We start from the raw sequence: 25,715 nt of genomic DNA on the forward strand, positions 1-25,715 counted from the left end.
GATATATATATATATATATCCATTGTCACATTCCTTGCACTTGAATGGTTTTTACAGTGTGTATTCGCTGATATTTTCTTAATGTTGATGATTCACTAAAATTACTTCTAGATTCATGGCAATGATATGGTTTTTCCCTAGTGTGTGTTCTCTGATGCTGTTTTAGTTGTGATAATCGACTAAACCTCTTCAAACATGCTCTGCAATTATATGGTTTTTCCCCTGTGTGTGTTCTTTGATGGTGCTTTAGGTCTGATAATCAACTAAAGCTCTTCAGACATTCACTGCACTTGAATGTTTTTTCCCGTGTGTGTTTGCTGATGAATCCTTAATGTTGAAGATTCACTAAAACTACTTTCACATACACTGCACTTGATTGATTTTCCCCCTGTGTGAGTTCTCTGGTGCCGTTTTAGTCTTGATAAATATATAAAGCTCTTCCCACATCCATTGCACTTGAATGGGTTTTCCCCAGTGTGTGTTCTCTGATGCTGTTTTAGGTCTGACATGCGAATAAACCTCTTCTCACATTCACTGCACTGGTATTGATTTTCCCCGGTGTGTGTTTTCTGATGCTGTTTTAAGTTTGGTGATTGACAAAAGCTCTTCACACATTCACTGCACTTAAATGGTTTTTCCCCTGTGTGTCTTCGCTGATGAATCCTTAATGTTGAAGATCGACTAAAACTACTTTCACATTCACTGCACTTGAATGATTTTTCCCCTGTGTGTATTCGCTGATGAATCCTTAATGTTGCTGAATTACTAAAACTTCTTCCACATTCACTGCACTTGAATGGTTTTTCCCCTGTGTGTGTTCTCTGATGAATCCTTAATGTTGCTGAATTACTAAAACTTGTTCCACATTCACTGCACTTAAATGGTTTTTCCCCTGTGTGTGTTCGCAGATGTTTTCTTAATGTTGATGAATCACTAAAACTTCTTCCACATTCACTGCACTGGAATGGTTTTTCTCCAGTGTGTGTTCGCTGATGCTGTTTTAGGTGTGATATTTGATTGAACCTCTTCACACATTCAGTGCAATTATATGGTTTTTCTCCTGTGTGTGTTCTCAGATGGTATTTTAGGTCTGATAATCGACTAAAGCTCTTCAAACGTTCACTGCACTTGAATGGTGTTTCCCCTGTGTGTATTCGCTGATGAATCCTTAATGTTGAAGATTCACTAAAACTACTTTCACATTCACTGCACTGGAATCGTTTTCCCCCTGTGTGTGTTCTCTGATGCCGTTTTAGTCCTAATAAATATATAAAGCTCTGACCACATTCATTGCAATTGAATGGTTTTTCCCCTGTGTGTGTTCGTAGATGTCTCCTTAATGTTGATGAAGCACTAAAATTTATTCCACATTCACTGCACTGGAATGGTTTTTCCCCAGTGTGTGTTCGCTGATGCTGTTTTAGGTGTGATAAATGATTAAACTTCTTCACACATTCAGTGCAATTATATGGTTTTTCTCCTGTGTGTGTTCTCAGATGGTATTTTAGGTCTGGTAATCGACTAAAGCTCTTCCCACATTCATTGCACTTGAATGGTTTTTCCCCTGTGTGTATTCGCTGATGAATCTTTAATGTCGAAGATTCACTAAAACTACTTTCACATTCAATGCACTGGAATGGTTTTCCCCCTGTGTGTGTTCTCTGATGCCGTTTTAGTCCTGATAAATATATAAAGCTCTTCCCACATTCAAAGCAATTATATGGTTTCTCCCCTGCGTGTGTTTGCTGATGTGTCTGGAGTCCTGATACCTGGCTAAAGCTCTTCATACATTCAGTGCAATTATATGGTTTTTCCCCTGTGTGTGTTCGTTGATGTCTTTTTAGGCCTGAAAACTGAATAAAGCTCTTTACACATTCAGTGCATTTGAATTGTGTTTTCCCTGTGTGTGTTTGCTGATGGGGTTTCAATATTGATGACAAACTAAAGCTCTCACTGCATGTGTCTGAGACTTCTCTCTTGGTTAGTGTCTCTGGGTCTGGTACATGCTTGTGTACATCCCTTGACTGTACTTCCTGAAGGGCCAACATGACTGATAAAGCACTTGTGTTATTCTTGCATTCCCTGTATGAGTCGTATTTTGCACGTTTGTTTTCCGATTAAAGAATAAAGTGCAATGGGCACCAACTACTTCCCAATCTCATAATGTGTGTAAGGCTTCTTCGTGGGCGATTGTGTCTTTAGACTGGATAATGGTTCTGCACGCATGCGGGTAAAGATCCATCGTCCTTCTGGCCGGTGCACACTGGGACGGTGCTGTGTATTTTAGACAGCGGAACCCCTATTTCTTTTAACCTTCAGTTATCTGACTCACTCCGTTGCGCTTTTCAATGGTTGCTGTGGATTGTTCTGAAACAGTTTGCAATACACCTCTAGCACTGATTGGTAGCCTGGTGTTATTTTAGGAAGCAGAGCACTGCTGTAACCACCTCATACCGACCTCATGATCAAAGCTGTTATTGGACATGTTTACACAAGATGAGGTTTATCAGGGTTGTCTTAATTTTCTGGAGGTTATTTCTTCCTTTTGAGGCATGGAGGTGCACAGCTGAGACTCGTGGAATCACGGAATTTCTCGTGTCCCTAGTCCCTTCTTTCAGGATGTCTCAGTTTATGTTTGGTTCGGCTGGCTCTGACGGCACTTATGTTTTCCTGAATACTGGAACTCAATATTTCGGACTTCGTCTTTGCAGATTTACAGTGTTATCTTCCTTATTTTGAAACATTTCGTACAATCAAAGATTGTTTTCTGTCAGAAGTAAAAAGATTTAAAATTACTTAAAGGGAAACATAACGGAATGTGCATACACAATTTTTAATTGATTGTATAAATATCTCTTGATTACCCTTTTTCAAACTTATGAAAGCATATTTAACCATACACAGAAATTTACATAAAAGTTGCTTACATCTTACTTATTTCAGCAAAGGTGTTCATGAGTAAGTTAGCAAAAAAAAAAGGGCGCTCGCATAGCACTCATACACTAGTTACAGCTTTAGGTAGATGCATATGGTCAAGGTTTTGTTAAAACAAGAACAGCTCTTTGAGTAAGAGATGTGAGATGGATCAGGAAGACTCAAGATAGAAGGGTGGACATCAGGATGTTGCGCCATAAATCAAATATTGCTGCTCGCAGAGGTGCCTGGCTTCATCCACTACATCCACAATATGCAGTAGAGCAGCAGTTTAATGATTATAACTTACTTTGTGGTTTTACTTCTCTCAAATATTTGTCAGTATTATCCACTTGGGAGGGAGTTCCACGGATGGACTAGGAGATTGAGCTGGGCTGCTCTGTTGTTTAGTTGTCTCACCTCTAACTTTAGAGCTCAAGATAGCACTCTAGCCTGACGGCCTACTAGTCGACAGCTGTGGTGCATCAGCGTAGCAAGGGCACAGATGGTGCGCCAAAGCCAAACCTGTTATCGCCCTTTCACCCCTGGATTATGTCAGGCACCCCAAACACTCTCTTAAAAATATCACTTAAGCCAAACTGCTCTGTCCATATACCCTGCACCTCTGCTGCCCTCCATAAAAGGTAGGGCCTGTTCTTAAATGTATTCACCTGCACCTGGAGTGGTGTGGCTCACTGGTTAGAGGAGGCAGACCCGGGAGCAGAGGACGGCCCGGGACCAGGATTCAATTCCCGACGCGGCAGGGTCTTGGACCAGGGTCAGCGGACTCGATAATTCACGTCTCTGTGCCTACTCTAACTAGGGATCACACTCGGCAACTCTGGGCATTAGCTTGCCTCATCTCCTCAATGGCCCCCCACATACGCCGGGGATGTCTGGTTTCACCTTGGAGATACCCAGTAGGGACCATCTCACAGGGAAAGCCAGGACGGGTTCCCCAGCGGTCTACAGCGCAGAGATACTTCTTCAGGAGTCGATTCTAGCACTTTAGAAACCCACAATCAATCAATCAATCAATCAATCTCACATGCATAGACCTGCTTTCAACATTCCTTTTCCAGCACAAAACCTGCGAACAAGATTTTACAACCATGTAATTCCCATGACCTTTCATGGGTCTCTCCCACTCAAGCTTTTCAACATCACCTGTACAAATCACTGTGGTCACATTTAATGGAACAATACTGAGGTGCGCTCATTCTTTCCACAAGATGGAGAATGCCCCCGAACAGCACACACTGTTTATTATTTATTTTTATTTATTCAGCTTATAAAGCGCACTGTCACCTTGCAGGCATCCTGGCGCTAAGCAACTCAGAGTACAGATGTGTCGGATACATGGCAAGACAACTAAGTCTTGGGGAACAGCCAGGTTTTCAAACTTCTTCTAAAAGGGAAGAGCTCCCTAATTTGTCTGATCTCCCACGGGAGCTCGTTCTACAGTTTGGCCGCTGTCACCCCAAAGGATCTACCCCATGACCTGACTTTCCTAAATCCCGGTGCCTTCATCAGTCTCGCTGATGAGGAGAGGAGCCTTCTTGTAGGGATATACCGATCACATTGTTTTGGGCATTAGCGCAGGACCCATCCTAATAAGGGCTTTAAAGACAAGGCAAAGAGATTGAACTAGAACTGGTTCAAGCTCTATGTCTCTCTCGGCTGGACTACGGAAGTGTCTCGCTATGCGGTCTCCCCACAGCTACTAGAGCTCCCCTAAGAGCATCTACTAATGCGGCAGCGAGACTCATCACTGGCTTAAAAAGAAGGGCCCACATCTCCCCTGACCTTAAATCTCTAAACTGGCTACCATTTGAAGCCAGAATTCACCAACTCTAAAAATAAAATAAATAAACTCTCTGTCTCAGAGGAAGCCAGTGCAGTTCTTCCAAGACTGCAGATGTAGAGGACCTTCTAGGCAGCCCTAGGACTACCTTGGCTGCTGCTGACTGGATCCTCTGTAGTCTGTCCAAAAGGAACTTCGGGGAGTCAAGCAATAGTGCATTACAGTAGTCTAACCTACTGAGAATCGTACACCTTACCACTAGCGCACGTGCCTGAGGAGGTAGCAAAGGGAAGATTTTCCGCAGGGATCTAATGATCACAAAACAGCAAGCTTTCGTTTTTGTAACCTGAGCTTCCATAGTAAGTTTGTTGTCAAACATAGTGCCCAGGTTACGGACCGCTTTTACAGGCCGAACTGCGGTTGAATTACCAGAGGGCCAAAAATTGCAAGGAAGGAAATGAGGAATCCTGCTCACTGAGCAGGAAATCACCTCAGTCTTCCCTGCATTAAATTGTAATGAGTTGTCCTTAAGCCAACGGGTTGTGTCCCGCAGACAGTTGTGAAACACATCAACTGATGTTGAGTCCTCTCCCTCAAAGGAGAGAATCAGCTGCGTGTCATCAGCATAGTTTACGATGTCAATATTGTATGCTTTGATGACCGCAATCAGGGGTTTCAAATAAATATTAAATAAAATAGGGCTTTTTGCCGAACCCTGTGGCACACGATGCGGCACGTTGGAGAAGGCAGATTGAAAAGGAGGGAGGGACACCACCTGCTGTCTGTCCTGTAGAAAAGACTGAAACCATCGTAAGGCACAGCCCCTCACCCCAACCTTGCTCAATCTTCTTAGCAGGATCTCATGGTTGACCATATCAAAGGCTGCAGACAGGTTGAGCAGGATCAGCACTGCTGCTTGACCCCTGTCTGCCCACCTCTGAAAGTCATCCATCACGGTCACCAAGGCCGTCTCGGTACCGTGGGCTGGCCGAAATCCGAACTGCACCTCCTCCATCAAGTTATGTTGCTCCAGGTGCCTAGAAAAAGTGTTACTGACCACACGTTCCACAATCTTGGCCGGGAACGGCAACAAGGAAATAGGTCTATAGTTCTTATAACACTCTGGATCAAGAGAAGACTTCTTCAGCAGAGGTGTCACCAGAGCTTGCTTCCATTGGGGAGGGACCACACCACTGGCTAAAGACTGATTACAGATCAAGCGGAGAGTTGGAAACAGTTCTTCCTCAAACTCCTTCCAAATCTTGTGTGATACTGGGTCCAGGGGAGAACCGGAGGAAATACCCCGTGCCACCCTACTGAAATCCTCCACCGCCAGAAGCACAAACTCAGATAGATATTCAGCGGCCTGACAAGCGGTGCTAATATCCACACCTTCAGAGTCACTCACCACAGGAGCGTCAACACTCGTAGCCTCAGAGACTACACTCCCTGCTGCCTGATGGCCACCCTCCAGATCATCAATGATCAGTTGGATTTTCTCCTGGAAGAACCTGGCCAGGTTCTCACAGAGTTCTTGAGAGGGGGTATCACATTCTTAGAATAGTCAGGGCTAGTAAGACTGTTCAGGATGTGAAAAATGTTTCTAGAGCTGTTAGAGCAAAAACAACAAGTGATGGACCGAATGTGGATCAATGTCACACATTCCCCCAGTCAAAAGATCTGGGCCCAAATCCATCGTTTTTTTGCACTCCACACCACCCTGGGTTAGACAATGGCGATATGCAAATCAGCTCTGACCCTGTTGCCCCATGGGAACAGTCCAGTCCGAACTACAAAAGCCATGTCCTTCCCAGAACGGAATCAAGCATCCGAGGACCGGACCGGTTTCGAGGTAACACCTCTCATCAACCCGGCTAGCTTGACTCCAAGTGGTGTGGAGTGCCTGGGACCCACGTCTGGGCATCCCCAGCGCACTTAGGGCGGCAATTGCAAAAACAACAAGTGATGGACCGAATGTGGATCAATGTCACACATTCCCCCAGTCAAAAGATCTGGGCCCAAATCCATCGTTTTTTTGCACTCCACACCACCCTGGGTTAGACAATGGCGATATGCAAATCAGCTCTGACCCTGTTGCCCCATGGGAACAGTCCAGTCCGAACTACAAAAGCCATGTCCTTCCCAGAACGGAATCAAGCATCCGAGGACCGGACCGGTTTCGAGGTAACACCTCTCATCAGCCCGGCTAGCTTGACTCCAAGTGGTGTGGAGTGCCTGGGACCCACGTCTGGGCATCCCCAGCGCACTTAGGGCGGCAATTGCAAAAACAACAAGTGATGGACCGAATGTGGATCAATGTCACACATTCCCCCAGTCAAAAGATCTGGGCCCAAATCCATCGTTTTTTTGCACTCCACACCACCCTGGGTTAGACAATGGCGATATGCAAATCAGCTCTGACCCTGTTGCCCCATGGGAACAGTCCAGTCCGAACTACAAAAGCCATGTCCTTCCCAGAACGGAATCAAGCATCCGAGGACCGGACCGGTTTCGAGGTAACACCTCTCATCAGCCCGGCTAGCTTGACTCCAAGTGGTGTGGAGTGCCTGGGACCCACGTCTGGGCATCCCCAGCGCACTTAGGGCGGCAATTGCAAAAACAACAAGTGATGGACCGAATGTGGATCAATGTCACACATTCCCCCAGTCAAAAGATCTGGGCCCAAATCCATCGTTTTTTTGCACTCCACACCACCCTGGGTTAGACAATGGCGATATGCAAATCAGCTCTGACCCTGTTGCCCCATGGGAACAGTCCAGTCCGAACTACAAAAGCCATGTCCTTCCCAGAACGGAATCAAGCATCCGAGGACCGGACCGGTTTCGAGGTAACACCTCTCATCAGCCCGGCTAGCTTGACTCCAAGTGGTGTGGAGTGCCTGGGACCCACGTCTGGGCATCCCCAGCGCACTTAGGGCGGCAATTGCAAAAACAACAAGTGATGGACCGAATGTGGATCAATGTCACACATTCCCCCAGTCAAAAGATCTGGGCCCAAATCCATCGTTTTTTTGCACTCCACACCACCCTGGGTTAGACAATGGCGATATGCAAATCAGCTCTGACCCTGTTGCCCCATGGGAACAGTCCAGTCCGAACTACAAAAGCCATGTCCTTCCCAGAACGGAATCAAGCATCCGAGGACCGGACCGGTTTCGAGGTAACACCTCTCATCAGCCCGGCTAGCTTGACTCCAAGTGGTGTGGAGTGCCTGGGACCCACGTCTGGGCATCCCCAGCGCACTTAGGACGGCAATTGCAAAAACAACAAGTGATGGACCGAATGTGGATCAATGTCACACATTCCCCCAGTCAAAAGATCTGGGCCCAAATCCATCGTTTTTTTGCACTCCACACCACCCTGGGTTAGACAATGGCGATATGCAAATCAGCTCTGACCCTGTTGCCCCATGGGAACAGTCCAGTCCGAACTACAAAAGCCATGTCCTTCCCAGAACGGAATCAAGCATCCGAGGACCGGACCGGTTTCGAGGTAACACCTCTCATCAGCCCGGCTAGCTTGACTCCAAGTGGTGTGGAGTGCCTGGGACCCACGTCTGGGCATCCCCAGCGCACTTAGGGCGGCAATTGCAAAAACAACAAGTGATGGACCGAATGTGGATCAATGTCACACATTCCCCCAGTCAAAAGATCTGGGCCCAAATCCATCGTTTTTTTGCACTCCACACCACCCTGGGTTAGACAATGGCGATATGCAAATCAGCTCTGACCCTGTTGCCCCATGGGAACAGTCCAGTCCGAACTACAAAAGCCATGTCCTTCCCAGAACGGAATCAAGCATCCGAGGACCGGACCGGTTTCGAGGTAACACCTCTCATCAGCCCGGCTAGCTTGACTCCAAGTGGTGTGGAGTGCCTGGGACCCACGTCTGGGCATCCCCAGCGCACTTAGGGCGGCAATTGCAAAAACAACAAGTGATGGACCGAATGTGGATCAATGTCACACATTCCCCCAGTCAAAAGATCTGGGCCCAAATCCATCGTTTTTTTGCGTCTAGAGCTGTTAGAGGCATTGCAGATTAAGGAAGAGAAATAGTCAGCCTTAGACCTTCTGATCTCCTTCTTATAATCCATAATTTTGAGTTTCCACAGGAGCTTGTCCATCTCCTTGTAGCCTCGCCTCCATCTCCTCTCAGCCTGTTTGCACGCTAATTTCAAGTCTTTCAAAGTATCGTTAAACCACGGGGCCCTGCCCCTACATCTATGTTTTTTCAGGGGGGCACAAGAGTCCAAGGCCGAGGTGATCTCAGACACAGAGAGGCATAATTCTCCTTAACTTGCTTGTCTAATGAGAAACAATCTCTGACCTTGAACACAATATCTGAACCCCTCATCCCTCTGAGAGCCTTCCAATCTCTACTGATATATTCTGTTGTGGAGTGAGATACCTGAGTATTAAGGGTATTAAAGTTAACAAAGAATTTAATCAGAAAGTGATCCGTCCATTCCAAAGGCAGAATTTCGCCAATATGCAGAAGATGGGTTTCTGAGAAAATGAAATCAAGAAGATGCCCAGCTTTATGAGTGGCCTGGGAGACCTGCTGAAAGAGGCCAAGACCTTCACATGAGTGAAGTACATTATAAAAACCAGAGTCAAGAGAGAGCCATTTAACCACAAATTAAAATCACCCAAAAGTACTAATCTATGATGCGTGGCTGCCATATCAGTGAGGGTATCCAATAGTGATTGCTGCTGCTGTACACTAAAAGCCCCGGGGGTCTGTAACAGATAATCCCCGTCGAAATAAGACCAGAATAATTTTTAATGGTCATGACGAATAGTTCCAGTCCAGTAACCACATCAATATCAATAGTCCCCATCTTCAAGGTATCTTTATAAATTACCGCAACCCCACCTCCCCTCCCGTTCAGCCTGCACATAAGATAAAGATAAAGTGCCCTCTGCAACTCTCACACATGCCCGGCAAGTACACAGCCCCTACACAGCTTTTACAAAGGGCCAGATGCTTAGCACTGCTTTTCAAATACACACAAAATGCCATAGGCACAGCTCAACAACGTAAAATCAAAGTATTTCACAGTGTGAAATGCACCACCAAATGATCCGAAGCGTGCAGCATTCCACCAAGGTTCTTTACTATCTCAACTGCGTTCTACATCAGCAAAGTTTGCTGTCACCAAAGTGTTCTTCCTTTGAAAAAGGTGCTATGCATGTGGTATTTGTACAGCACAAACCTAAACCTAACCAAAAAGCTGCTGAGCTCCCTATCGGTCCAAGGCAGGCACAGAGTCAACGAGTGATAGGTGAGGTAGCTGGATAGTGGATTGTTACTGCATTGTGATCGAAGAGCCTGAAACTAGCAGCATGTGTGCTAATTCCTCAGCAGCTTTCCCTCTATGACATGTAGAGCGGGTGCAGGCCAAGATCTCTCAGAAATAAAACATTTATAGCTCAGTAATATTTAGAGATATAGTAGCGGAAAGTAGGATGCTGGCTTCCAATAACACAGAGTTGAGCACTCCACCTCAGCCAATCTTTAACGATTGTTTGAAGAGCATAGCAACAGGAAGGTGTTTTAAATGCAGACAATCAACCTTTCACCAGCTGCACACAGGGGACAGCATTGGCTAGATGAACGCTGTGCTCCCGCAACCGCTCAAGTCATGCATACAGGTGCTACAACATGTGTCCTGGAACCCTTGTTTCCAATTCACTCAATTTAACTACACACATTACAGTTAACTCTCCCCTCACCGTATCAAGAGCGCGTTTCCTGATTCGACACCAGAGTGTCCGTGCTGTAAACTGGCTGATGCTGGTTTCCAACATATGGTGTGGGAGTGCCCACCACTACAGGTGTCATGGCTCGAGGTTTCAGCCACCATAGCAGAACTTGCAGATCATACACTGTCAACTACCCCTGAATCCTGCCTGCTAGGCCTTCACCCTAAAGCAAAGAGGGAGCTAACACTTACCCAGGTTCATAGACCTTGCATACGTACTTTTCAAGTGACAAATAGCAATGTCTTGGAAAGTGGCCTCTGTGCCGGACACTAAGAGGTGGCTGCATACTCCCCTGCACTGTGCACGAGCAGAGGACAACACACTACACATGCTACTTTCTAGAGGAGTGGGGAGAAGGGGTGGGGGTGTGGGAAAGTAGGATCTGCTTTCATGGTTACCCCCACTTTTTGCTGGTGTGATACTGTTTTTCTGACGAGTCTGACTGAGATCCTGCTAATCAGGGCCACAGTCACTGTGCTTCCTTCCTAAATTGGCTATGGTGAGTACCTTGGTACATTCCTAATTGGCTGCTGGTGTAACCTTGTACGTCCCTAGTATATGGTACTAGGTACCTAGGGCCTAGGTACTCCAGGGGACCCCCATAGGCTGCACCATGTGTTATGCCACCCATAAGGGTCCCTCCTAACTCTGACTACAGGCATGCCATTGCAGCCTGTGTGAGTTGGTGCATGTACAATTGTACCCAAGTATAATGTATATCCTCCTGTTCATGCGATCTCTGTTCCCCTGTGGACAGTGGGGCTGGGAGCCGCACCGGCAGATTACATGGATTAGACATTATGTTGATCTACCCTTACGTGTTCCCGGCAGCCTCCTCCTTACATCCTACTTCCTTATAATGTATTGCTTTATTGACACACTGTCTGCTATTAGGATTTGCATGTTTTACAGTCCTCACCATCCTCCTTGCCCTGTGATCACCCTTTACCTTAGCCCCCTCGCTGCCAGGCCTTTTGTCCCCCTGTGCCACTCCCTTTTTTGGTTAAAATCACGATCTTCCCAGCTTTCACAAACAGGCAAATATTTGTCAGAAAACCAAAATGTTCTACAAGGTTTTGGCATTTTAATGGGAAATAAGCTATTTTCCTATTTTTTGTGCTTTCAACCGCCTTCCAGTTAGTGGTAGAAATGGGTGTAAAACCAATAATGGATCTTGGAAAGAAATAGATTTATGAAAAAAGACATAATTCTGAATTTAGCAAGGGGTCAATTGTGTAGATCCTTCAAGGTTTTCCTATAGAAATTAACAGTTGAAATAAAATATATTGAAAATTAGTTCAAAACAACGGTCATTTGTGCCTACATTTTAACCTGTAACTTCTATCTATGTTAGATTTTTTAAAGCAATATACCGTTATGTCTGCAGGACCCTTCTGTTAGCGGGGATATATCAGGCTTGAAGGTCCACCAAGAACCCGAGATACCCAGAGCCAATAACTGAGCTGCACCTTGCAATGGTTATTCATTGTGTACCGGGGAGACAGCAATTCATTTGGTAAAATATAAAGAGAGAAAAATAGGTATCAAAGAAACGTAGGTATTTCTCATATTGGGACCAAGATAAGGAGTTTAGAAGCAGTGGTTATTTGCACATCTCTGAATTTGTGGGTAGCAATGCCAGCATGTGAATTAGGGGAGCATTTTTCAAAATGTCTTTTTTACCCACTGTGTTATATTTTCGAAGGCATAAATGCCTAGAAAAACAGCTGCTTTTAACACTTGTTCTACTATTCTGGGTTCCCCTAAGTCTACCGATAAAAACGGTACCTCACGTGTGTGAGTAGGCCTAAAGCCTGTGACAGGAAATGGGTCAAAATACAACATGGATATTTTTTGAAAACTAGACACTCAGGGGAATCCAGGATGGAGTGACTTGTGAGGCTATCACCAGGTTCTGTTACCCAGAATCCCTTGCAAACCTCAAACTTTGTAAAACAAAAAACATTTTCCTCACATTTCTGCGATGGAAAGTTCTGTAATCTGTGGGGAGCCACAAAATTCCAACCACCCAGCATTCCGCCAAGTCTCTCGATAAAATTGGTACCCACTTCTGTGGGTAGGTTTAGTGCCCGCAACAGGAAACGGTCAAAAATAAAAGAAATGTGGTCACATCATTTTTTGCAAGGAAAACTGCTCCTTCTTTCGCAACGTGCCTACCTGTGGATTTTAGACCCTAGTTCATCCGGCACGAAGGGAAACATAGCAACATAGCAACAGGAAATTTCCCAAAACGTACTGTGGAGACTTCAAAAGTATTGATCACAAAAGACATGGTTTTGCGAGGGAGTCACCTGCGCTTTTGGTCACAGGCTTGGCAGCCATCTAGGGAAACCTACCAAACCCAGACATTTCTAAAAAATAGACACCTGGAGGAGTCCAGGGAGGTGTGGCTTGCGTAGATCTCCCAATGTTTGCTTACCAAGAATCCCCTACAAACCTCAAATTTTGCTAATCAAAATTATATTATATTCAAATTTCTGTTTGAGATCACCATGCCGGTACAGATTTCCTACCACCCAGAGTGCCCCTTAAAAAATAACAAGCATTGGCATAGCCAATAGGTCTCGCTTTCGGGACCTTATAAGTATTTAGTTTTGCAGCACAATATCCCTGGTGCAACAGCATCAGCTGTTGCATGGCTAAACCTTATACCTTATAAGCGTTTAGCCATGGGGCAACAGGGTCAGAGCTGATTTGCATATCGCCATTGTCTAACCCAGGGTGGTGTGGAGTGCAAAAAAACGATGGATTTGGGCCCAGATCTTTTGACTGGGGGAGTGTGTGACATTGATCCACATTCAGTCCATCACTTGTTGTTTTTGCAATTGCCGCCCTAAGTGCTCTGGGGATGCCCAGACGTGGGTCCCAGGCACTCCACACCACTTGGAGTCAAGCTAGCCGGGCTGATGAGAGGTGTTACCTCGAAACCGGTCCGGTCCTCGGATGCTTGATTCCGTTCTGGGAAGGACATGGCTTTTGTAGTTCATACTGGACTGTTCCCATGGGGCACAGGGTCAGAGCTGATTTGCATATCGCCATTGTCTAACCCAGGGTGGTGTGGAGTGCAAAAAAACGATGGATTTGGGCCCAGATCTTTTGACTGGGGGAGTGTGTGACATTGATCCACATTCGGTCCCTCACTTGTTGTTTTTGCCTTAAAAAATAACAAGCATTGGCATAGCCAATAGGTCTCGCTTTTGGGACCTTATAAGTATTTAATTTTGCAGCACAATATCCCTGGTGCAACAGCATCAGCTGTTGCATGGCTAAACCTTATACCTTATAAGCGTTTAGCCATGCAGCGATTGATGTTGTTGCACCAAAGATATTGTGCTGCATAACTAAATACTTAAAGGTCCCAAAAGTAAGACCTATTGGCAATGGCAATGCAAGTTCTCCAAGTCCCCCTAATGCTGGACCCCTGTTGCACTAAATAAAATATGTTGTATCTGGGGGGCTTGAGTTTGAGATCACAAGCTTTTTGAACCCAGTTAGTATTTGTATGGTAGGGCCTATTTTGTTTATGGATCAGTAAATAGGGATCTCATCTTGCCTGTGGGAACAAGCAGAGGAATGTGGAGAAAGCAAGAGCAGGCAGTGTTGGCGAGGTTCCTCAACAAACATCTGTTCGTTTGTGGTCTCGCCGTGCTAAATTAAGTTATGGGCATGTTTTTTTCGTAAAGTGTCTTACCATCGTTCCACTGACAAGGAGCTCTGTGCATCCTCATGGAAGTGACCTGTCAAAACGCTCCGGTTGTTAGGGTTACCGACCATCAGATGGAGTCACCGAAAGAGCAGATTAGTTACGCAGCACTTCTACGTTCAGTATTCTTTGTCTGAGTCAGTGCATTAAATGTCCTCTCCATGGTAATCAATTACTGATTACAAGCAGTGATAGAAGTCATGGGAATTGGTCAGCAGAGAAAGTTGATAAGTGGGCGGCGGAGGAGGCTCACTTTCTGCGCCTTCTTATTTTCTTTGTCAGATGCATTATTTTTTCGGAGGCACGTAATACAGAAGTAATTTGCAAGAGATATTTGAAACTAGCCAGTCTAATCTGAATGAGCTGCCAATACTGAGAGGCTTGGGCCAGAAGCAGTCAGTGTTTATGGTGGCACACCGAGAGATCAGGGTTTAAAATCAATAAACGCCCTTCTCTGTGATGCCGGTCCCACACTCATTTAGCAAGTGTTGTTTGTACAGGTTTCTCAGGTGCTGGCATAAGTCACAAAAGGGACATTTAAACGAGTTTCAACTGAATTAGCTTTGTATCAGGCATTTTGTATATTTCCTCACCGTGTGCACAGGAGGAAATTTTTAAGGAGTATCAGGTGTCGTGCTAAAAAAATGAAGAACGGTGCCCATGTATAGAAAAGATTTATGACTGCATTAAAAGCGCCCTCGGGAACAGGGGGAAGTAAACAATAACAGGGTCAGAGTTACACGGCGCATGCTGAAATGAAGGCATGTGTGCTGAGCTCAGCTCCATAAATTTAAAATGTAAGCGGCGCTGTTCATAAATAAAGGTGCACAGCCATGCTGTGTGTTAAAGCGCAGCGCTCACCTCTACCGCTCCTTACATTTTAATTGAAAGCCGGGCCGTGTAGAACAATTGCAGTGAAAGTGGCCTGCACGGCAAATCAATTAAAACAAGCCCAGGAGTTCTGCCGTGAAAGTGCATGCACTTGGTAGAGAAAAGATTTATGGCTGCATTAAAAGCGCCCTTGGGAACAGGGGAAGGAAACAATGGTCGGAGTTACACGGCGTGTGCTGAAATGAAGGCATGTGTGCGGCTGTTAAAAAAACAAGCATTGGCTGCGTGAGCGCCCGCGAGAGGCGATCGGTGGTGCAAGTGCAACTGCTTGATACACATGTGAGGCACAGTGAGACCAGTTACACTTGCGTCAGAAGAGAAACACTGTTCACGGTCAAGAAAGAAAAGCGCATGCGGCACATCAGAAACACCGTGTTACTACCTTTCCTAAAGTCAAACTGCGCATACGTGCAATGATACACACTACTTTTCACGTCACTATGAAAATAGCTACGCATGCGTTCACCACGAGCTACGCCATCGACCCCACGGTCTGATCTCACATTGGCTAGGACTGACCCACTGTCAACCAGTAAGAGATCATCATGTAGTCGCCATGTTATAGTCAGTCAGCCCCTTTCTGTTTGACTGCTGTCTTGACCCTTTCAATTTAACCGAGGCAATGGTGCGTGACCGAAACATGGCCGATGTTAAACTGCAACGTCAATGACAGACAGCGTGCTCTTACAGCGACTTGGCAAATCATATATGCTATGCTAACACACCCAATTCCGACGGGAGACTCCCGGTTGTGTAAAACAAGCCACCCCTCCCCCTTGTCAAGCAGGAGATTACCGCACATGAGCCTTACCTGCTGTCTTGCCACAGAAGGCTCCAACATAACCGTGCCTCTGCACTGCTTCTAGCTTGAAAACCACAGAAAGAGGACACGGTCTGAAAAGATGGTGGTTGCGCGTGTTCATTGCCCAACACAAACGGAAGCAGGAACCTGAGCGACAGGATCGTAGCAGTTTAAAAAAAATAGACCGACAATCACATTTTTCTTTTAAATGGAACAGCTTCCGACAGTATCCTAGGTGCGTCCTACTTCCCCTGCTGGCGGCCCCGGCTTCATTTAGAGTAGTAGTCAAATACATAAATACATAACTGTTCAGTGTTTTGCAGCCTCTCTGACTCCTGCTCATAACGAGGTAACAATGACAGAAAGACGCACGGACAAAAAAAAAAAAGGGGCGGGAACAGCCACTGAAACCCTCCCCTCCAAGACTCCACTCCGGCCTCGTGGTTGCCAAGGCAATATTTCTAAAAATATTGTTGTGCTACCGTAAGGCAGGTCATGGAGTCCTCGAGAGGTGGGATCCAGAGCAGACAAATCTGCTAAACAGGAGCTTTTTCCAATGGCAGGCCTCCGTTTCGAGAGGCCTGCCAATGGAACAAGCATTTGCAATGCAATAGGTCTCGCATTAGGAAAGTTTGAGCTGTTGGTATTGTAAATGACAAATTTTATATTTATCTGTTGGCTTTGAAAATACCAAAATTAATAGCTTTGTCATTTACAATGCCAATAGTTTTAACTTTCGCAAATGTGACACCTATAGCATTTGTAATGCAATATGTGTTGTATTTACGTGACTTAGATGTTGAGTGCAGTGTAATTATGTGGCGTGTAATTATGTGGCACTGAGTGGTATTTGGAGTGCATGTTGCATTGAGTGCAGTGTAATTATGTGGCGTGTAATTATGTGGCACTGAGTTGTATTTGGAGTGTATGTTGCATTGAGTGCAGTGTAATTATGTGGCGTGTAATTATGTGGCACTGAGTTCTATTTGGAGTGTATGTTGCATTGAGTGCAGTGTAATTATGTGGTGTGTAATTATGTGGCACTGAACTGTATTTGGAGTGTATGTTGCATTGAGCGCAGTCTAATCAGTAGAGTGTAATTATGTGGTGTGTAATTATGTGGCACTGAGTGGTATTTGGAGTGTATTGTATGTTGCATTGAGCGCAGTCTAATCAGTAGAGTGTAATTATGTGGCGTGTAATTATGTGGCACTGAGTGGTATTTGGAGTGTATTGTATGTTGCATTGAGCGCAGTCTAATCAGTAGAGTGTAATTATGTGGCGTGTAATTATGTGGCACTGAGTGGTATTTGGAGTGTATTTTGCATTGAGTGCAATGTAACTATGTGGCATGTAATTATGTGGCACTGAGTGGTATTTGGAGTGTATGTTGCATTGAGTGCAGTGTAATTATGTGGCACTGAGTGGTATTTGGAGTGTATGTTGTGTTGAGTGCAATGTAGTTATGAAGCATAATTATGTGGCACTGAGTGGTATTGTGTGGAGTGTGTTGCATTCAGTAGAGTATAATTATGTGGCGTGTAATTATGTGACACAGTGGTATTTGGAGTGTATGTTGCGTTGAGTGCAGTGTAATTATGTGGCGTGTAATTATGTGGAGTGTATGATGTATTCAGTAGAGTGTAATTGTGTGGCGTGCAATTATGTGGCACTGAGTGGTATTGTTTGGAGTGTATGTTGCATTGAGTGCAGTGTAATTATGTAGCATATAATTGTGGCACTGAGTGGTATTGTGTGGAGTGTGTGTTGCATAGGGTCCAAACCATGAGGCGAGCCCTCACCCCCTCCCCTAGACACTTGCTTGTTGTTTATCATCTTCATGTTACGCAATCACAATCCGGCCCTTGAGCCCAGGCTCCTTCCTGCCAGTGAGATAGATCAAAAGAGACTTCTTGACCGTGCACAGACAGGCAAAGGGAAAAGAACACAACCCTTCTGAGATGCAGGTAGGTTACGTTTTAAATAAATACTATTATTGTGGCGACTTGTTACACATTTTTGCCAATACTAATATTGCATTGCGAATTCGAGGGTGCCTACCGCTGTTGCCCCCAAAAGAAATCACCGCCGCAGCCCTGCTCCGTGAAAACCGGAAGTCAGGCACTTTTGGCCGAGACGGGGGCGGGCCTGCAATCCAGCAGGAAGTTCCGCCCGCCGCCGCCGAGGAAGCAGTGAAGCCGGCCGACTCCGACCAGCGCTGCAGAGGAGACACGGAACACGCCGAAAGAGCCCGGTGAGTGGGAGGGGAGGGGGGTGTACGCGTGTGTGTCTGTTCGAATGTGTCTGTGTGTGTGCGCGTGGGTCTGCGTGTGTGCGCGTGGGTCTGCGTGTGTGTATGCAGTGTGTGTATGCAGTGTGTGTGGCTGGGTATGTGCACATGCGTGACTGTGGATTGTGTTTGCGCAAGGGAATGAGACACAAGAGGGGCAAGGCGACGTGCGCGCCCACAAGGTGAAATCCGCGTCTGCGCTCGTGCCCCTCTCGTGTCCACTTTCCCAAATACGGGCAACATTAGTTGTCTTCGCTGACAGCTTGCAATGCTTCGCATTGCAAGCTACATCAGCTCGCCCTAAAAAGGGGGCGTGGTTTCACACAGTACTGAAATTCTCCTGTTCACAATAAGTCTTTGCCCCCAGCAGGGCCATGCCCTGCAATGGAAGCTTCGACCTAAAAAGGATACCTCACTTGTTTGGGTGTCCATTGCAGAATCGCCTAAAAAAAAAAAAATAGGGTGCTTAGAGCTTGCTGTGCTATTTTCTCAGTCTCTACGTTTTTGGCCTTTCCGAGTCGCAGACCCTTGGCCACCCAAACAAGTGAAGCATCATTTTTATTGGGAGACCAAGAGGAATGCCGGGTTGTAGGAAATTTGTGCCAGCATGGTGTACCCACACAGAACTGTGAGAAAAATGTAATTGTTTAGCTACATGTGAGATTTGCAGGGAATTCTGTGGAAGTCAACTTTGGGGAAGCCAAGGACCATCCATGCACACCACCAACCAAGCGCCATCCATGCACACAACCAGCCAAGCACCATCCATGCACACCACTAGCCAAGGACCATCCATGCACACCACCAACCATGCACCATCCATGCACACCTGCAGCCAAGCACCATCCATGTACACCGCCAGCAACACAACATCCACGCACATCGCCAGCCAAGTGACAGCCCACACATACCACAAGCAAAGCTGAAGTCAACACACACACCTCAAGACATGGTCCATCCATGCAGACCGATAGCCAAGCAACAATCCACGCACACTGCCAACCAAGCACTAGTCCACACACACTGCCAGCTAAGCGCAAGCCCACACACACCACCAGCAAAATGCATGTTCACACAGAGGCAGCCAAACGCCAGTAAACACCGACCATCAGCCGCACTCCAGTTCACACACAGAAGCTAGTGTCTAGAGGTTTTCAGCAGATTAGCCCAAAAATATTGCTGATCTGCCCCCAAGAGTGTGGAGGGGGACAGAAGCAGCAAAGATTTGTTCACAAAAAAAGGAGACCGGCCCAGCCTAAGCCTATAAACATTTCTCTGGTTCCTGGTGGGCTTTCTGCACCCTAGGGAGCAGATCAGGGGCTATTGCCCCTTTGGGGGAGGGTGCATTAGCATTGCACCCATCTTTTATTAAAACAAATCCTGGTGCCTAATAGGCTTTCTGCCCCCGGGGGCAAATCAAGGGCAATTACCCCCATCTGCCCCCTGAAGGCGGGCAGAAAGACTATCCCATTTTTAGTTTGGAGTTGGGGGCATTGGCATACATATTAAAAACAAGAAATCCCTGGGGCCTAGTGGGCTTTCTGCCCCCATGGGGGCATAGCGGGGGCTAGTACCCTCAATTAAACCTGAGGAGGGGCAGAAAGACTTCTATTTTTATAATTGTGAATGGCGGCATGGCTTTGCCCATTGTGGGTAGCCCCCCCATCCCTCTTTTCTAATAAAAATGAAATCCCTGGTGTCTAGTGGGCTCCCCCCCGGGGGGCAGAGATCAGGGGTAATAACCCCCATCTGCCCCAGGGAGGAACAGAAAGACTGTCCCTTTAGTTTTGGGGTGTAGAGACATTAGCATGCCCATTCTGGGAAGCCCCCACTCTTCTTTCAGAGAGGGAAAAAAACCTTGGCGTCTAGTGGGCTTTCTGCCTCCACTGCGGGGGCTGATCAGGGGTAATAATCCCTGTTAGATTTGGCTGTCTCTGGTTGGCAGAGGTAGTTACTTCTGACCAAGCAGGGACCCACCTCCTCTAGTTAGGGTAGAAGGTTACCCACTTAGTAGTGTTACCGAGCAGTTAGACTTATCTTCGAGGAAAGGCATGACGCATTTATGACCATGTACAGTAGTATCTTGACACTCTACAAATGGGCACCACACCAGTTGTATATGAAAATATAGCGTTCTTTATATAATCTTTATCATCAGGCCAATTACGGTAAAAAAGAATCCACAATAAGTTAGAAGAAAAAGATGATTGTAAGTGCGTTGCAACAAGACTCAGTTCAGTTCGGTTTCGAGTGGCTGGGGCGACTCGGATACTCACAGTCGACAGGGGTGTGATGTGGAATCATCTGTTACGATGTGTTCGATAGTACGAGACGGTTCTGGGGAACCGCAATGAGAAGCTGCTCGACTGTAGACGTTGGTACGAGGTGTCTTTATGTTCGGCTCGAGGCGTACGAGCCGCGCTGAAATACTGCTGGGCTGTAGATGTCGGTACGAGGCGTCCGAGCCGCGCTAAAATACTGCCGGGCTGTAGATGTGCAATGCGATGCGCACAGGAGGTACGGTTCATAGGGTGTGAGCCGGGTCTAAGTCAGCAGAGCTCGCAGATGTGTTGCAATGCGTACAGGAGGTACGGTTTGCAGGGTGTGAGCCGCGACGAAGTCAGCAGGGCTCGTCAGTTGCGTTGCAATGCATACAGGAGGTACGGTTCGTAGGGTGTGAGCCGCGACGAAGTCAGCAGGGCTCGTCAGATGCGATGCAATGCGTACAGGAGTTACGGTTCATAGGGTGTGAGCCGCGACAAAGTCAGCAGAGCTCGCAGCTGCATTGCAATGCGTACAGGAGGTACGTTTTGAAGGGTGTGAGCCGCGACGAAGTCAGCAGGGCTCGTCAGTTGCGTTGCAATGCATACAGGAGGTACGGTTCGTAGAGTGTGAGCCGCAACGCAGTCAGCAGGGCTCGTCAGATGCGATGCAATGCGTACAGGGGGTACGGTTCGTAGGGTGTGAACCGCGACGAAGTCAGCAGGGCTCGTCAGATGCGTTGCAATGCGTGCAGGAGGTACGGTTCGTAGGGTGTGAGCCGCGACGAAGTCAGCAGGGCTTGTCAGATGCGATGCAATGCATACAGGAGGTACGGTTCGTAGGGTGTAGGCCACGACAATGTCAGCAGGGCTCAACAGATAAGATGCGATGCGTACAGAAGGTACGGTTCGTAGGGTGTGAGCCGCGACAAATTCAGCAGGGCTCTTCTTAGTCCAAAGCAATCTAAACTACAGCCAAAAAGGCCCCTAGATGTAGGGCAAAAGGGCTTTTGAAGTTGTTTGATCCGGCAGGGGGTTCCCCGGTACCTAGGTCCTTGTTGTGGGTGTTTCCTGCCAGATGACACCTCTTTCCTTTGAAGGAGGGAGGCAGGGTCGCCAGACGCTCAGCTGGAAGTGGGGCCGGCACTGTGGAAGGCAAGATGCTCAACAGAAACTACTCCACCCCTCCTATCTAAATGCAGCCAGCTAACACCAGGCTCTGGAGACGGCCCAGACCCTGTCACTTTTCCCAGACATCTGACTACACATCTTCGGCAGCACACAGCAAGGTTTGGATAAGAAAATAGTCACTTTCTAAAAGTGCTATTTCCAAGCGTCTAAAAATCATTCCATTAAAAGAAAGCATTACGAACTTCTGAGTTCAGGGACACTCGTCTGGGATCTCTACCATTTTCACTGGGTCAGATACGAATATAAGATGTCATATTTATCAGAAGGAGCACTTGCACTGTGGCACTGATCAGCAGTGGCACAGTGCTCAGAGCATTTTGTCCAGCACAAAAATAGGTCATACACGTAGGAGGCATAATGAAAATGGAAAGGGAGACCCCCGCCAAGGATGCCAGGTCTAACAATCCCCATCTACCTCCCAGAGGGGCAAGCAGACTGTCGCTGTTGTGGTTGGGGTATGGGCATAGACATGCCCATTGTGGGCACCCTCCACCTCTCTATTATTAAAAAAGACAATAATCCCTGGTGCCTAGTTGGCTTTCTGTGACAGTTGGGGGCATTATAATGCCCACTTTGGGCAGCCCGCACCAGGGGGGAGGGGGCGCGGAAAGACTGAATATGGCCAAATTATTATGGGGGAGCAAATACTCTTGCCCAAGGGGCCAATCCCCCCTCTCTGGTGTCTAGTGGTGGATCCCTGCTAGGGGATCGCCCTCTTGCGGTGCCAAGAGCATATAGGCAGTGAAAATTAAATGAACCGATCAGCTAATTTCACTTTCACTATAAGGAAGTCAGCACACCATGCACGCTGATTGTCAGTATACTGGAAAAAAGTGCCTCGGGCAGTTAGATTTCAAAATAGTGGGCCTTGACGTAATGGTTCAATCCATGGCACCGGAGCACCACAAACCTGGACGTAACCGTTATGTCCAAGGCTTGGAAGGGGTTAGTAGATCTAGCTCTGACACTGATGTAACTGGAAATGCTTCCCAACCATGATGTGCTCTACATCTGCCAAATATATTATGTAATTGATGCTCCCTGCAACCAATTTTGCTCAAAGAGTTTTCTCTTGTTGATGTTTGACAAGAATAAAACATGCAATCAAATATTTATGAGATAATGAGATGCAAACATACCTCCACCCTGCACATCCTGGGACAAGACTGCTGGAAAGAGATCGATGGGAAATGAGAAAGGTTTGGAGGTGAGCAAAACACTGAAACATTACCTGAAAGAACAAATTAAAAAATAATTGTAAGGAGGAGATAGATGGATATTAGAAATTACAATAGGGACAAGCAAGATAAGGAAATAAACTCAGTTGCCCTGTGATTTTTTATAGAGCAAAAAAAAGTTAAAGTTAACAAAGTACTGAAAAAAACACAATTTAGAACCTATAGAAACTGAAATAGAAAAGCATCTTGTTTTCAATGCCTATGATCAGAGAAGAGTACAAAATGAACTAGACCAAAAGTGAAGTCTTACCCTTGATGTTCTATACCACGAGGGAAGCCCTCCGTGCACATCTATTTCGGTAAATCGACACAAAGATGAAATATTATAAGTATTGATTTCCAATGATGATCAAAGACAATATGACTGCACTGACTGAGCAAATGCACAGGGATTTCACTAAATTGATCAAATGGCAATTGTCGCTGTGGGGACGAGTCTAAACTGGGAACATGGTGGTAGTCCAAGGTTTAACTACATTAGCAGCATGCTTATTATACTGGTCTTGGCATCAGAACTATGCATAATAGACGCAGCCCTTATAACATACTTCCGGCAAGGTGAGACACGCGGACTGGCCATGTCGAAACTCCAAGCCGCTACTTCATGCGGACTGAGACTTCCAAAGATGGAAACGCATCAATTGGGTACTCCTGAAACAACAACTGTGGGTGGTCAAGGAGACCGCAGGTGGTATATCTGCATCATCCCTCATAGATACCTCAAACAGAACTGCTTTGTGGGCCTAGCGCTGCAGAAGCGATGAAGGAGGAAATCTTTGCCACCATGTACTCCGCCTTTGCTAGGGGGTGCTGGTTTGTTTCCTTCTTTCCCTGTTTCACTCACAGATCGAGATCATAGACCCAGAAGGTCACTACGTAATATTAACAGGTAAACTGGATGGCAAAGATATGGCATGTGTGAATATTTATGACCCCAATGTGGGCCAAACTATCATTCCTTTTCTCCCTAATTTTCTGTTCACCCGAATACATCATTACCCTATGTTACTTGGAGGAGATTTTAACTGCATGGCTGGTGTACCTTTAGATAGATCACACCCCCACTGCTCACATCCCTACTACATAAAACTGCCCACGCATTTCGATGTTGGATTAACGATTGAGGATTTGTTGATACCTGGAGAACCTTAACTTCGGAGGGCGGGTTCGATTCTTATTACTTGGGTACACACAAGCTATCAGTACACTTAAATGCTTTCTTATGCTCGGCTAGCGTACATGCAAGAGCTAGAAGGGTTGATTATCTGGTGAAAAATACTGCGACCACGATCCGTTTTTACTGATTCTGTCTTGGGCGCTGTCCAGACCCCGCACTGCGACATGGAAGCTCAATACTGCGAAGCTGAGGACCTAGTCTTCAGATCTACCCTAGGGAACGTGATCAGATATTACTTTAATGAAAATACGTGTACGACTTCCTCCCCACTAGCGGAGTGGGAGGCATTCAAAATAGCGGTACGTGGTCACAGAATCTCAGCAGTAGTAGGGACTCGGTCCCAGAGTCACACTGAGATCAAACACTTGGAGCACCTCTTAATAAAACCGGATCTACCGACAGAGGGAGAGCAGGTGCTGCATGACAGACTGAGAGCAGAAAGCGAAAAACTCCTAAAACTAGTGGAGAGACTCACAGCATACGAATAGTGAGCATATATAAAACTAGGGCACACATAGAATGTTATAAATCCAGCAGATTAATAGTGTGGATGCTCAATCTTGATAGACAGGGTTCCCAAATATTGCAGATGCAAAACAAGGGGAGGGTGACCAGCGTTATAGGTAAGCCGAGATTAATACGCCTTTGCTGTCTATTATTCTGACATCTATGGGTGCTCTGATATGGAGCCAAGCCAGCCAGTGCAGGATTATGTTCTATCGGCAAGTACGAAGCAAATGGCACAGGTAGTGGCTGCATCCCTAGGAGGTGACATCACAATCCAGGAGGTGAGGGGACGAGTAAAGCCCTGGGCAAGGAACCAGGCTCAGATGGCTTGACCCTGGAATTTTATGCATCTTGTGCAAACTCGCTTCCCCCAATCTTGACTACACTGTAAAAACAGTGGGGGAACTACTACCAATGAAGGGAAAGTCTCTGTTTGTTCCACTCCACAAAAAGGGTAGAGTGATAAGATACCATCCTATAGACTGCTCTCCATATTAAATGTAGATTATAAACTACTTAGTAAATTGTTGGTGACTGGGCAACCATACAGATGATCTTATTCACACTGATCAAATGGGTTTTATACCTAAACGCAGTTTGATCCCTAACATTCGCCTAATGCTCCATACCCCATTAGTGGACTATCCTAGAGCACTAGTGATAAGCACTGACACAGAGACAGCATGTGACTATCGGCGCTGAGACTTTCTTGATGCTACTCTGGCCAGAATGGGACTGGGGAACGGCTTCCTCACCTGGACACGTCTGCTATATGTGCCCCTGATGTCTCCGGTCTGAAATGGGGTGTGATATCAGCACCCTGTAGGGTAGAGGCCATTGCCACACAGGGTTGCCCGCTGTCGCCAGTGCCGTTTGCCTTGGCTGTTGAGACCCTGGCCCTGACACTCAGCACCATCCATCATTATCGAGGAATAGTGATTGACGACCACCCCATCTATATCCCCCTATATGGAGAGGATCTATAAGTGTACCGGCGTGGGGAACACGCAAATGTGGATCACGCATTTAGAGCTTTGGATGATTTTAGCCAGACGTCGAGAGTCCAGGTGAATTGGGATAAGTCAAATGCATTCCCGATACATGCTCTGACACCAGCCACTATTCTGCCAGA

The 25,715-nt window shown here is 46.4% G+C and overlaps 1 protein-coding gene across 1 annotated transcript; it reads right to left on the minus strand.

Moving 5' to 3' along the window:
* Positions 1–281: 281 nt before the first annotated feature.
* Positions 282–2,362, minus strand: LOC147668328 (uncharacterized). The gene is made up of 4 exons (XM_086948595.1): positions 1,618–2,362; positions 1,270–1,449; positions 754–1,101; positions 282–669 (listed from the first exon to the last, which is right to left on the minus strand). The coding sequence occupies exons 1-4, from the start codon at positions 2,046–2,048 to the stop codon at positions 282–284; spliced, it is 1,347 nt and encodes a 448-aa protein (XP_086804721.1). The 5' UTR covers positions 2,049–2,362.
* Positions 2,363–25,715: the final 23,353 nt, after the last annotated feature.

The sequence above is a fragment of the Lissotriton vulgaris genome, unplaced genomic scaffold, assembly GCF_964263255.1.
Source record: "Lissotriton vulgaris unplaced genomic scaffold, aLisVul1.2 SCAFFOLD_3051, whole genome shotgun sequence".
NCBI lineage: Eukaryota > Metazoa > Chordata > Amphibia > Caudata > Salamandridae > Lissotriton > Lissotriton vulgaris.

What these genes read in the sequence shown, in the direction of transcription:
- LOC147668328 (XM_086948595.1), bottom strand. Translation starts at nt 2,048, where the DNA reads ATGTTGGCCCTTCAGGAAGTACAGTCAAGGGATGTACACAAGCATGTA. An exon ending in TTCCAGTGCATTGAATGTGA is followed by an intron (nt 1,450 to 1,617) that starts AAGTAGTTTTAG and finishes CACTGAATGTGT; the next exon opens with GAAGAAGTTTAATCATTTAT. An exon ending in AGTTTTAGTAATTCAGCAAC is followed by an intron (nt 670 to 753) that starts ATTAAGGATTCA and finishes TCGATCTTCAAC; the next exon opens with ATTAAGGATTCATCAGCGAA.